General features: G+C 34.9%; 1 protein-coding gene across 5 annotated transcripts in view; it reads right to left on the bottom strand.

The window, feature by feature from the left end:
• The window catches only part of RALGAPA1 (Ral GTPase activating protein catalytic subunit alpha 1), a 219,904-nt gene that overhangs the window by 74,941 nt on the left and 131,402 nt on the right, over positions 1–13,561 (bottom strand). For all 5 annotated transcript variants that reach the window (XM_033851187.2, XM_019924021.3, XM_019924023.3 and 2 more), the window contains exons 28-30: positions 12,065–12,173; positions 10,630–10,740; positions 5,431–5,499 (exon numbers count right to left, since the gene is read on the bottom strand). In XM_033851187.2, the coding sequence (XP_033707078.1) occupies positions 5,431–5,499; positions 10,630–10,740; positions 12,065–12,173 (289 nt within the window). The remainder of the gene's footprint in view (positions 1–5,430; positions 5,500–10,629; positions 10,741–12,064; positions 12,174–13,561) is intronic.

Below are 13,561 nucleotides of genomic sequence, written 5' to 3'. Positions count from 1 at the left end.
AACTATCAACTAAGTTCCACCATTAATATTTACCTAGACCTAAATGATTTTAAGATGTATATGAACATTACTGTGGGTTTCTCCCTTATATTTTAGGGCAAGCAAGCAAGCACAATGAAACCTTAAGCATAATAAAAACAGGAACATTAAAATTATTTTTTAATTAATTAATTAATTAATTTTTGGCTACGTTGGGTCTTCATTGCTGCACACAGGCTTTCTCTAGTTGCGGCGAGTGGGGGCTACTCTTCGTTGTGGTACGTGGGCTTCTCATTGCAGTGGCTTCTCTTGTTGTGGAACACAGGCTCTAGGTGCGTGGGCTTCAGTAGTTGTGACTCGCGGGCTCTAGAGCACAGGCTCAGTAGTTGTGGCACATGAGCTTAGTTGCTCCATGGCACGTGGGATCTTCCCAGACCAGTGATTGAACCCGTGTCCCCTGCATTGGTAGGCGGATTCTTAACCACTGCATCACCAGGAAAGTCCCCAAATTATTTTTAAACAAACATAAAAACAATGAGCTTAAAAGACAACAGACATCAATTAGCTATTCTTACGTAATGCACAAGAAATGGAACACAAATGAAAGGTTTTAGTTCATATGTATTATAATCATTTCCACATTTCTTTTCTAATTTAACACCTCACTGAGCAACCTGCCAGAAAGACTATCTTAACCACTTTCTGATAGTCTTACTAATTACATTAAATGAATTTTTCTACTGGACACGTTTAAACTGATGGATGTTATAAACAAAACACTGTTACCTAAAATGTAGAGTAAAACAGCAGTATCTACGTGGTCCATTTTATTGAATAAAGAATCACAATTAGTACCATAAAAGTGTCAATCAAGTAGCAATAAGAGATACACTGATCTTTAGAATCAAAGACCAACTCTCCAACTCAAAGAGTAATGCTGGCCTAAATCTCACAACACACCCTCCAGAAGAACAATAAAGAACAAAAAGAACCAATAAAATGTCACAAAACCCACATCCTCAGTATAACCAGAAAACAGAACATTCAAAATTCAATTATCTGTGAGTAGAAAATACACACAGCAAATCCAACAAGCTTTTACCCATTCTCCCACTGCAAGCTCTCATGAAGAGTGAGGGTAGTTTGGGTAAGCTGTAAAAGAGAGAAGGAAACCAGGTACAAACCAAAAAACCAAGCCCCCCAAAAAAGGTCTACCCTAAGTGTGAGAATAATGAAAAACATGTACTGGTAGATAGAGTACTGAGTAGAAGGAAAGTATTTAAAAGTACTGCAGGAAAGGTAATACTTTGGGGGAGAAAAATGTTAAAAGGGAATGGAGAGACACCTTGTGGAAAACATAATGTGAAAAGAAAAATGAAAAGAGAAATTTAAGACCTTGCAAGATTTTTACAATTTTTTAAAACTGATGGTTCTGTAATTCCTCTCCCACCTTAGTGTCATCCAATGAAAACACTATACTTTGTTAAACTGCCAGAAGAGGGAGCTCTTGAAATAGGAATCTTATAAACCACCCCAAGCCACCAACCTTGTCCACAGAAATGCAGACAGTCTTCATCTATAAAAAACTATTATAAAAAGAAAACAAAAAATGAGAATCTTAAGCAATTCAGCTGATGAAAATTCCTGCCCACCAAAACCAATAATGAAGCAGAAGAAAACTATAACACAACCTTCTAATCTAAATTAAATATCGTCAAATAAGCATTTAGGTATAGGGGACAACGAAAATCCCATCTTAAATCAGGAATTTAAAAAACTAAGAAGAAATAGACCAAAAAGGGAAGAATTGATTCAAGTCAGGAAAGAAAACTAAAAAATGATAAAATGATATTAGAAATGAAGCCCAAGTTATAAGATGCCTAAGGAAGAATAAGTTAAAAAAAATAAAAAGAAAATTTAATAAGGGGTATTGAATAAAGAGAACAAAAGTGAGACAAAGAAAAAGGTAAAAAATGTCACAGAGAAATGACTGGAATGGAAGACAGAAAAAGAATATCCTATTCATTTAAATGTGGAGTCCCCAAAATCTACATATTGACAAGGCCTACCAGATCCAGGACAAACTGACCTGCAATAATCAACTCTAATACATATCCTGGTAAAACTTGAAAAGTAAGACCTAAAAAAATAAATATATGTGTGTGTGTGTGTGTGCGCGCGCGCGCGCGTGTGTGTGTATCTCCTTAGAGCCTCCAGGAAAAAACATGAAATAACTTACAAGGACAAGAGAATAAAAATGGCATCATATTTCTCAAAAACAGTATACAAGCAAGGCAACATTAAAAAAAATAAAAACCTCAAGGAAAATAAGTGTGAACCAAGGATTCTTTTCAAGTATCTACTTGAAAAGTAGCTACTTTTCAAGTATCTTGTTGTTACAGAAAAAAATTTACATATGCAAGAGCTTAGGGAATTCTGCATTCATGAGCCCATCTTGAAGAATAAAGATGAACTTCATTTAACCAAGAAGTTGACTGAGGAACTTCAGTAAAAAGTCTAACAGTGAGTATCTGATATATTTAGTTATGGATCTAAGATTTTTTAAAAATGTAGAGATGAGTGTAGAAGAATCATTTGTTATATGACATATGCTAAATGTTACGTGCAGACATAAAGGAACTAAAAATAAAGGTAAAGAGAGAGAAGAAAAGTAACATAAGCTCACTTATTAACATATAGGCAACATATGGGAGATAAAGGATACCATTAAATAATCACAAACCATATAGTATAAAAGGTTAAGAAAGCAAGGGAACAAAGGCATTAAAAAAAGTATACATATAAAGGTAACTACAAGAAAAAAGTACAAAGTTTCCTGAATACCAAAAGAATTTTAAGAAGAACAAAGGAAATACATCATGCAGAGAAAGAAACAGAAAATATAATATGCATAATAATCATAAAATAGAATGACAGAGGTAAGATAAAAAATACAATATATCATAAAAGTGGGTTTAACTTGCCTAATAAAAGAAAAAGATTTTCAATTTGGCTCACAAAGCAAGACGCAAGTATGTGTTGTATTCAAGAGATATAGTTAAACAAAAAGATTCAGAAAGGCTAAAACTAAAGAGATGGAAAAAGGTACACCAGGCAAATTAGAATTCAAACCAAAAAGCATTAATGTTAAAGCTATAATTCAAAATGAAGATAAAACTGTTATGGATATCTATGTATAAAATAACAGTGACTACAAAGGAAAAACCACAGTAGATGCAAGGAAATATAGAAATATTAATAGAAGACTTTAACACACCACTCTCAGTACAAGACAGGTCAAGAATCAAAATATAATCCACATTAACAAAAGTAGAGATCTTCAAAAATGTTTATCAATAGTAAAATGATTTTGTCACCAAAAGAGTCTGAAAACTGCTAGTATAGAAAGTTAAGAAACAGACCCAAGTAATTATGGAACTTGATTATTCATTAAGAGGCAAAGAGGAACTTTTTAATAAAGGGAACTCAGAAATCTGGTTATCCATTTAGGAAAACAACAAAAATTAGATCCCTACCTCAAAAGACAGAAAATAAACTTCAAATGGATGAGGGGTAAAAGTGTAAACAATGAAGCTGTATAAGTACTAGAAGAAAACGTGAAAAGGTTTTCTACCTGTGGCTCAAAATCTAGATACCTAATGAAGTAAAAGATTGATAAATTGACTTACATAAAAAACTCCCTAATATGTAAACATCTGAGGGAAAAATACCAAAATCTGACTGAAAATGTAAAAACATATGAATGGACAATTCACAAAAATAAAGTAAAAAATTAGGCCATTAATAAATATGAGAAGATATTCAACTTCACTTATAAAAAGAGAAAGGTAAATGAACACTACACTGAAATACTATTGTTCCCCTATCAAACGGGCAAAAATTTAAAAATATGTCATACTCTGTGGTTAGGCTCTGGGGAAACATACTCTCATAGTATATGCTTGTAGGAATGCCAATATTTAACATAATTACAATATCTGTTTACCTTTTGACCCAGCAATTCCACTTCTAGGAATACACCCTGAAGACACATTCCAACAATGTAAAAATATACAGACATAAAGTTAGTCACTGCAGCATTGCTTGTAACTGCAAAATTCTGAAAATAATCTCTATGTCCATACATAGAAGAATGACTTGAATAAATTATGAAATTTATAAATTATGGTGCACTCCCTCAATGGAGTACTAATACTATACAGCTGCAAAAAAGAACACAGAAGACCTCTGTGAATTTATTTATTGTGAATTTCCAGAATATACTGTCAAGTGAAAAACCGAAAGTACCAATGAATATCTAAGACTATTATACTTTTGTGTAACAAACAGGAAGAAAAAAGAAAATACAGATGTATCTGCTCATCTGTACAAAATAAAGAAAGGATGGATAAACCACAGACAAATAAATAAATAAAAACAACAGGGATGGGGGAAAAAAATCTCTAAAACAGCAACGTGCCTGTTAACAGCTGCTTCTTTGTTTCATATAGTTCTATGGGAGCTGTGAACGCAAGCCCTTTGGCTTTCAGAGCCAGGTGATTTGGGGACCTGTCCTTGGGTGGCAGGCTTAAAAGGTGGGGTGCCAGACGTATGGGCTAAACTCTTCTCTCCTCAGAGAGAAGGTGGAAATTGGGGGCTTCCTCCTGACTGTATGGAGCTCTGCTAGGGTGGGGTTTATGGCAAGAGTGTGTTACAGCCTTTCCTACCTATTTTTGATGTGGGTATTTTCTTAGTCGTTTGATGTGTAGAGGTCACTTGACTAGTTTCTGGATTTCTCTCAGAGGGAATTGCTCCATGTGTAGCTGTATCTTCCATGGGTCCAAGCGAGGAAGAAAATTCAGCAGCCTTCTATGTCACTACGTTGGTGACCCCCCTCTCTGCCTGTTCTTCAACTGCTATCTTCAAGGTGTTATACTTTGCTAACCCTTCTTACTCTACAGCTTCACCTTAAGTGATCTCATATACTCCCACAGTTTAAGAGAACTCATGTGTTGACAATGCCAACAAGAAATCTCAGTGTTACCACTTCTTAATCATATTGTGTTGAAATATCAAGTATGTTTTATTACTTATGTTCTGCCCATTATTTACAGAACTCTGCAGCTGTAATTATGTTTCTGGACCTATTCTCAGTTATTTTCAGGCATAAACAAGACCATAACAAGTAAAAAAATTATAAATGGACAGAATATCCTCCCAGGTTCCTTACAACCCTAAAATTCAAAGACTTTATCAGATGACCATGATTAACTTGAGATATAAACTAAAATGTGATTTAGTTACACTTAAATAATGGAAAGCTATATTTCCAATTATTTTAAACACAAGATTAATTATTGTCTCCCATGTAAATACATATACCTTCACAGTTTTAAAATATAAGTATCTTACTAGGTAACCACATATTAAATATTAAAAAATTTAAATTACCCTCTTGTCCATTTCATAAGATGAAGCTTCTGTACTTGGCAAAAGATGGGTAATAGTGGCTATTAGAATCTGTAGGAAATAAAGAAAATAGCTCAAAATATGTCAAACTAATGGTGCATCCTAAAACTTAAACAATAATGCTAAAGTGATACAAAATCTACTGCTGAAAGTTTATCCAAAATATATTAACATTGTTATTTCAAAGTAATTTTTAATAGGTCAGCTTTTCAAGTACACTTAACTATCAATCATTTACAATCCTAATGTACAGAACCAAAGTTACATATGCTCTGTTAACTATAAATGGATTTCTTACAAATTCAAGTCATGAATCAATATGTATAAACATACAAATAATATATGTTCTGATAGAAAAATGAGAAGACATAGATAAGCAAAAAGATTTATAAAAACCACCTGTAATTTATCACTCAAGACATCTACTTTGCTCAACCAATTAGGTATAGAAGGGATGTATCTCAACATAATAAACACCATATATGACAAGCCCAAAGCTAACACCATACTCAAAAGGTAAAAAGTTAATATCCTTTCTTCTAAAGTCAGGAACAAGATAAGGATGCTCACAACTGCCATTTCTATTCAACACAGTACTGGATGTCCTACCACAGCAATTAGGCAAGAAAAAGAAATAAAAGGCATCCAAGTCTGAAAGGAAGAAGTAAAATTATTTCTGTTTGTACATGACATGATCTTATATATAGAAAATCCTAAAATTCCACCAAAAAAAACCCCGTTAGAACTCATAAATGAATTCACTAAAGCTGCAGGATGCAAAATCAACATACAAAAATCAGCTGCATTTCTATACGCCAACAATAAACTATCACAAAGAGAAATTAAGAAAGCTATCCCATTTACAACAGCATCAAAATCAATAATATACTTAGGAATAAATTTAACCAAGGAGGTGGAAGACTTATACGCTGAAAACTAGAAAACACTAGTGAATGTAGCTGAAGACACAAATAAATAGAAAGATATTCCATGTCATAGATGGGGAAGAATTAATATCGTTCAATTGTTCACACTACCACAGTGGTCTACAGATTCAATGCAACTGAATGCAAAATTCCAGTGGTGTTTTTCTCAGAAATAGAAAAAAACTATCTTAAAATTTGAATGGAACCACAAAAAAACCCAAAGAGCCAAAGCAATCTTGAGAAAGAAGAACAAAGCTGGAGGCGTCACACTTCCTGATTTCAAGCTTTATTATAAAGCTACAGTAATCAAAATATGGTACTGACAGTAAGGTACTGACATAAAAACAGGCATACAGACCTGTGCATTAGAATAAAGCCTAGACATAAACCCCCACATACAGTCAACTAATCTTTGACAAGGGTCCAAGAACACACACACAGCGTTAAGAAAACTGGATATCCATGTGCAAAAGAATGAAACTGGACCCCAATTTTTTTTTTCTGGTCTGCACCGGGTCTTAGTTGCGGCACGAGGGATCTTTTTTTAGTTGCAGCATGTGGCGTTCCCTAGTTCCCTGACCAGGGATCGAACCCGGGCCCCCTGCATTGGGAGCAGGGAGTTTTAGCCACTGGACCACCAGGGAAGTCCCCTGGACCCCAATTTTATACCACTCACAACAATTAACTTGAAATGGATCAAAGGCTTAATATAAAGACCTGAAACCATAAAACTCCTAGAAGAAAACATAGGAAAAGGCTCCTTAACATGGGTCTTGGTAATGATTTTTTTGGAAATCATACCTAAAGTAGAAGCAAAAACAAAAAAATAAACAAGTGGCACTACATAAACTAAAAGCTTCTGCACAGCAAATGAAACCATCAATAAAGTGAAAAGACAACTTACAGAATGGAAAAAAAAATTTGCAAACCATATATCTGATAAGGCGTTAATATCCAAAATATACAAGGAACTTATACCCCCAATAGCAAAACTAACTAAATTTATAAATGGGCAAAGGATCTGAATAGACATTTTTCCAAAGACATACAAGTGGCCAACAGGAACATGAAAAGGTATTCAACATCGGTAGTATCAGGAAAATGCAAATCAAAACCACAATGAAATATCACCTCACCTTTGTTAGGATGGCTATTTGTAAAAAAACAAGAGAGAACAGATGTTGGTGAGGATGTGGAAAAAAGGGAACCCTTATACACTATTGGTGGGAATGTAAACTGATACAGCCATTACGCAAAACAGTATGAAGGTTCCTCAAACCAGGGCTCGAACCCGTGTCCCCTGCACTGGCAGGCAGATTCTCAACCACTGCGCCACCAGGGAAGCCCTCATTCAATTTTTTAATGTGCATGTTAAAAACGTATAGAGGTGGGCTTCCCTGGTGGTGCAGTGGTTGGGAGTCCGCCTGCCGATGCAGGGGACACGGGTTCGTGCACCGGTCTAGGAGGATCCCACATGCCGTGGAGCGGCTGGGCCCGTGGGCCATGGCTGCTAAGCCTGCGCGTCTGGAGCCTGTGCTCCGCAACGGGAGAGGCCACAACAGTGAGAGGCCCGCGTAACGCAAAAAAAAAAAAAAAAAAAAAAAAATGTATAGAGGCAAATTTACTGTATTTTTATTGTATGCTATTAAATTTTTATAAATGATTGCTTCATGTAGAAAAATTCCTCTAAACATAATTTATACCATAAAAGGCTTTACACACTAATAGAATCTAGTATATTAGATTAATACTTTATACTGGTAATAGAACTGGGCTTCTATTCCTAACTATGTAAGTAGGTAACCATTAGTGAAATGCTCTACTATTTTAGAATTTCATTTCTTCATTCAATTAGAGGTAAAGTATAACCATTTATCTGTAGGCACTGGCCACTATAATGTACAGTGAAGCAATCTGCAAAAACTCTACACACCTAAGAATTACTTAGGTAAGTATTAATAATATATAAACTACGAAGAAAATAAGGGAAAGGATTTGGAGGCCTTCAAATGAACAAAAAAAATATGCTTACTTAAAGAACACCTTAACTTTCAACAGAATAATCAATCTTAAAGGGTAAAATTTTCGAGTTTTAAAATTTCAAATGTTTTAATACTAATAGACATATATATGAACATTCACATTTACATCCAGTTATCACGTCCTGCATGATAACAATGGTAGCTGCTGCCAACATTTATTAAAACTTATGTCCCATCACTTTTATGGCAAAAAGTGCTCAGCGTGTTACATATATTTTCTCATTTAGTCTTCAGAGCAACTCTGTGAGGTAGGTATTTTTATCCCAAATGTAAAGATAAAGAAAGCCAGAATTTAGAGGACTGAGTAATTTGTTGACAGTTACAAAGTTAGTAAATGGCAGAGTCAGGGGTTAGTTAAACCAGGTCTAACCTTCAAACTCAACCTCTTAACCATAATGCTATATATTCAACTCAACAGATTATTTACCTAAGAGATTCTACATGCAAGTCATCCTAGGCATAGAAAATAATGAAGAAAAAAATGCCATTGTCTTAAAGAAGCAGCTCAGAATTTTTAAAAAAAAATATTTATTATTTGGTTGCATCAGGTCTTAGTTGTGGCACGCAAGCTCCTTAGTTGCGGCTCACAGGCTCCTTAGTTGTGGCATGTGTGCTCTTTGGTTGTAGCAGGCGGGCTACTTAGTTGCAGCCCGCAGGCTCCTTAGTTGTGGCATGTGAACTCTTAGTTGCAGCATGCCATGTGGGATCTCCTTCCCTGACCAGGGATCAAACCCGGGCCCCCTGCATTGGGAACATGGAATCTTATCCATTGCGCCACCAGGGAAGTCCCAAGAAGCTTAGAATTTTTACACAAGTATATTTAGTGCTAAAATAGGGCCTGGCGACGTGGTTGAGTGGGAAAAGTCTGGACTTGAAATTTTACAGACTTGGGTTTGAACCCTGTTTCTACCCTGTTACCTTATGACTTTATACAGTTGCTATCTCCTCAGTTCTCTCATCTTAAATAAAGGGAGGAGAGGAGGCAGGGATAACAGTCCACCTCAAATGACTTTTTACGAATTAAATGAGGTAACATATGAAAAGGTGACTAGTATAGTGACTGATACATGGTAGTAGGTGCTTAATAAATATTAATTACTATCTTTCCTAAAAATGTTATAAGAATATGAAGATAAGAAAGATAAATTCTGGTTGGAGAGAACAAGTAAGGATTCTTATTTTTTGAGGAGATGGTATTTAAACCAATCACTGAAAGATGGGGGGTGGGGTAGAGAAAAGTAAAACATTTTAGGTAAGAAGAGAGTGAGGGGTATGTTTAGGGGATAATAGCTGACTCAGGTGTCCAGACTACAGGGTATTTCATAAAAGGAATCAGTACATGATTCTGAAAAGATGGGCTGGGTTCTCATCTGGAGGCCTCAAATTAATTCCCAGCTAAAGGGTTTGGGTCTTATTTTATAGACAAAGGAAAACCACTCAGAGATTTTATTTGTTTGTTTGTTCTTCAGGAAAGTGACATAAGAGTCATGTCAATGTGAATGATGACTTGGAGGGGATGACCTCAGAAGCCAGGAAACCAGTTTAGAAGGTTATTATAGTATCTCAAGAAAGAAATAATTAAGGGCTGAAAAATGTCAGGTATTGTAGGAAGCACAGAACACATAAAAAAAATAAAAATAAACCACTTCATAAATGACTGGCTGAAGAGGAAAGGAAAGGAATGAATCAAAATAATCTCCTGATTTTGGTAACTGGAGGGATGGTATGTTTTCTAACCTAAGACAGGGAATGAAGCCTAATATACATTAAAAGACAATGGCAATGATAAATTTGCATGTAGCATTTAAAACCAACCACATAATCTCTTAACATAATATAGAAAGGGACTGTCATGAACTTTGATATCTCAAAAAAGTACCTTGGGGCTTCCCTGGTGGCGCAGTGGTTGAGAGTCCGCCTGCTGATGCAGGGAACACGGGTTCGTGCCCCGGTCCGGGAAGATCCCACATGCCGCGGAGCGGCTGGGCCCGTGAGCCACGGCTGCTGAGCCTGTGCGTCTGGAGCCTGTGCTCCACAACAGTGAGAGGCTCACGTACCGCAAAAAAAAAGAAAAAAAAAAAAAAGTACCCTGAGTGGCCATTATTTAGCTATGCAAAATTTAAAGAAAACTATTAAATAATTTTAATCTCAAGGTATCCAAATCTAAGGATCTTTAACAAGTCATAATAAGAAATAAATGAGAAATTACTTACTTGAATAATTTTCAAGGGAGAATCAGGCTGGTAAATCTGAAGTCTAGGTACATAATGAACCAGCATGTGAAGCATGTTACAAGCTACATGGGCTACTGTTTTATTTGTAAACTGTAATAATAAGAAAAAAACAAAAAAGCACTGTTATAAAAAATTTCTTCCTGATATTATTCATCTCTGCATTAGCTGCTAAAAAATTTTAAATTGTATACATGTTTTTTTTTGTCATTCTATATTTGTGTTTATTAAAATATTATTAGGAAGATAAATATACACCTGCAAAATAAGCAAATCATAACACATTCCAAAGATATAATTAACTTTATTTTTTCTTTGTAATGTTTGACTGTCCTCATTAAAGTTTTATTCCATTTTCTCTTACCTGGATTTCTGGAATGGCCTCTAAACTGCTAATCTTGTTATCCCATCTTTCCCCATTGCAATCTACTTACTATACTCAATACTTCCATATTATCTTCTGAAGAACTGTTCTGATGCTGACGTTCTCTATGCTTAAAAATCTTAGATGACTCCCCAATGGTATAAAGTCAAACTTTTTATGCTTATCTTTCTATAACCAAATCTCACCCACTCTTCAAGCCCTGACCACATACTTCCTCTTTCCAGTCTTCTGTGATACCTAAGTCAAAGTGACCTCTGCTTTCTCTGAACTCAATCAGCAGTTTATATGCACCACTCATTTGGTTCTCTCAGCTTTTTATATTTTATTACTTATTTTAATCTTTTTCAGCCATCATATTATTAATCTCTTCAATCTAGTATTTATATTTCTTTTTCATTCTGGTATTCCTTACTCTGCCTAGCAAAGCACCTCAAACATAGTATATACTCAGAAATATCTGTCAAATAAGTAATATTTGTACTTTGTTCAGAGTTCTATACAGATATTATAATACAAGTCTTAGGACAAAAAATAATATCACTCATCTTTTTACAAATAAAAAATATCCATTTATTCATTCAGACTCTCCAAATAATTGGGTTATTATTTCTGAGCAAATCTTATTCTGGTCACAAAGAGGGCATTTAACTTGAATGATAAAGCCAAAACCTGAATAGCTCAAGAATTCAGGAAGTAATAAAGATCGAAGGGTAGGTTACAAAAATACTGATTAATAAATGATAAACAGCCTTACAAATGTTGTTAAATGACTGGTTTCCTTTTTAGGAGTCATCCATATTTATCTTAGGGACAAAGCCAAATATATAAAAAGTTGAGATAAAACAGGTCATCACCAAGATATCCTAAAATCAAGAGTAGAACTATTCTTAAGGAAAAAGTCGGAATCAAAGAAATAATGTAATAATGAATTAATTATTCTGTAAGGGCACAATATATAATTAACATTTAGAGAAAAATAATCATACATTCTATACTATCTTAATATAGTCCACTAAATATTTATTTACTTACCTTTAAGGAAACACAAATTACATTCAGAGCTTCCTTAATTTGAGGATGATGAGACTCATGGACTAGTTCTTCACAAATCCAAATACCTAAACTGCAAAGTGCTACACACCTGCAGAAAAGGCAACCAATAATGATACAAATAAAAGTGGATGAGCGTTTAAGTGAAATGACACCACCACCACAACCAAAACACCCACAACCAACCAACCCAGAGTGAACATGCACTGTTTAGGTGAATTAATCAATTTGTTACTCTGTTAATTAATCAATTTATTGCTGTTAATTAATCAATCTGTTACTTAGGAAGATAAAGTGGAGGAAAGCACATCCCCCAAACTCTAAGCCTTATTTTTTTCAATTTAATTTAATTTTTATTTTATATTGGAGTATAGTTGATTTACAATATTGTGTGTTTCAGGGTATATAACAAAGTGATTCAGTTATACATATACATACATCCATTCTTTTTCAGATTCTTTTCCCATATAGGTTATTCCAGAATATTGAGTAGAGTTCCCTGTTCTAAGCCTTATTTTCAACTATAATTTATTACCAAGATCATAGGTGGGGATAACACACAGGATCTTTCTAACAAACCCATATTGATAAATTGATATTGTCATAAAGCTTCCCAGACAAATATGCAACCTGCTTTCAAAAAGGAAAGAGTGGGGACTTCCCTGGTGGCACAGTGGTTAAGAATCCACCTGCCAATGCAGGGGGAGCAGGTTCGAGCCCTGGTCCGGGAAGATCCCAAACTCCGTGGAGCAACTAAGCCCGTGTGCCACAACTACTGAACCCACGTGCCACAACTACTGATGCCCGAGCGCCTAGAGCCCATGCTCTGCAACAAGAGAAGCCACTGCAGTAAGAAGCCCATGCACTGCAACCAACAGTAGCCCCTGTTCACCACAACTAGAAAAAGCCTGCAGGCAGCAACGAACACCGGATGCAGACCAAAATAAATAAATAAATAAATAAATTTTTTTTTTTTTTTAAAAAAAGGAAAGTGTAATTTTATTGACTGATAGCAGCAGTCAGTAAGATATTATTTTCATATTTTTTACATTTAACATAGCTAGCTACAAATTCTTTTTAAAACAAATTGGGACCACAAATAAAATTTATACACTTTATAAAGGAATTCCAACAGAAACAGAACTTGGAGATTTTTTGTTCTGTTTCCTCATGTCTTGTGAAACTTCAGTTCCCTACTTCAACTGAGTTTCAGCTTGAAGAAAGTAATCTGATGATCAGAATCAGTAAAAATTCTATTAGTGTGTTCAAGTATAAGCTTCTCATGAAGCATATAATGTTTCTAAGTATTAAAAGAAAGTCAGCTCCTTCTAGTTTCCTGACATATCTTGCATGTCCTGATACTGATATTCTTAAATTAAATTCAGTAGAATGCTAAATTTCAGAACAATTCAATGCAGAAATATTTTTCTTCCTGAACATAATGGATCAGAAGTTAAGTCACTTCTTTCAGTCCATCAG

Source organism: Tursiops truncatus, chromosome 2 (genome assembly GCF_011762595.2).
Source record: "Tursiops truncatus isolate mTurTru1 chromosome 2, mTurTru1.mat.Y, whole genome shotgun sequence".
Taxonomy (NCBI): Eukaryota; Metazoa; Chordata; class Mammalia; order Artiodactyla; family Delphinidae; genus Tursiops; species Tursiops truncatus.
The sequence above is the reverse complement of the archived record's forward strand: the minus strand, read 5'-3'. Positions and strand labels throughout refer to the sequence as shown.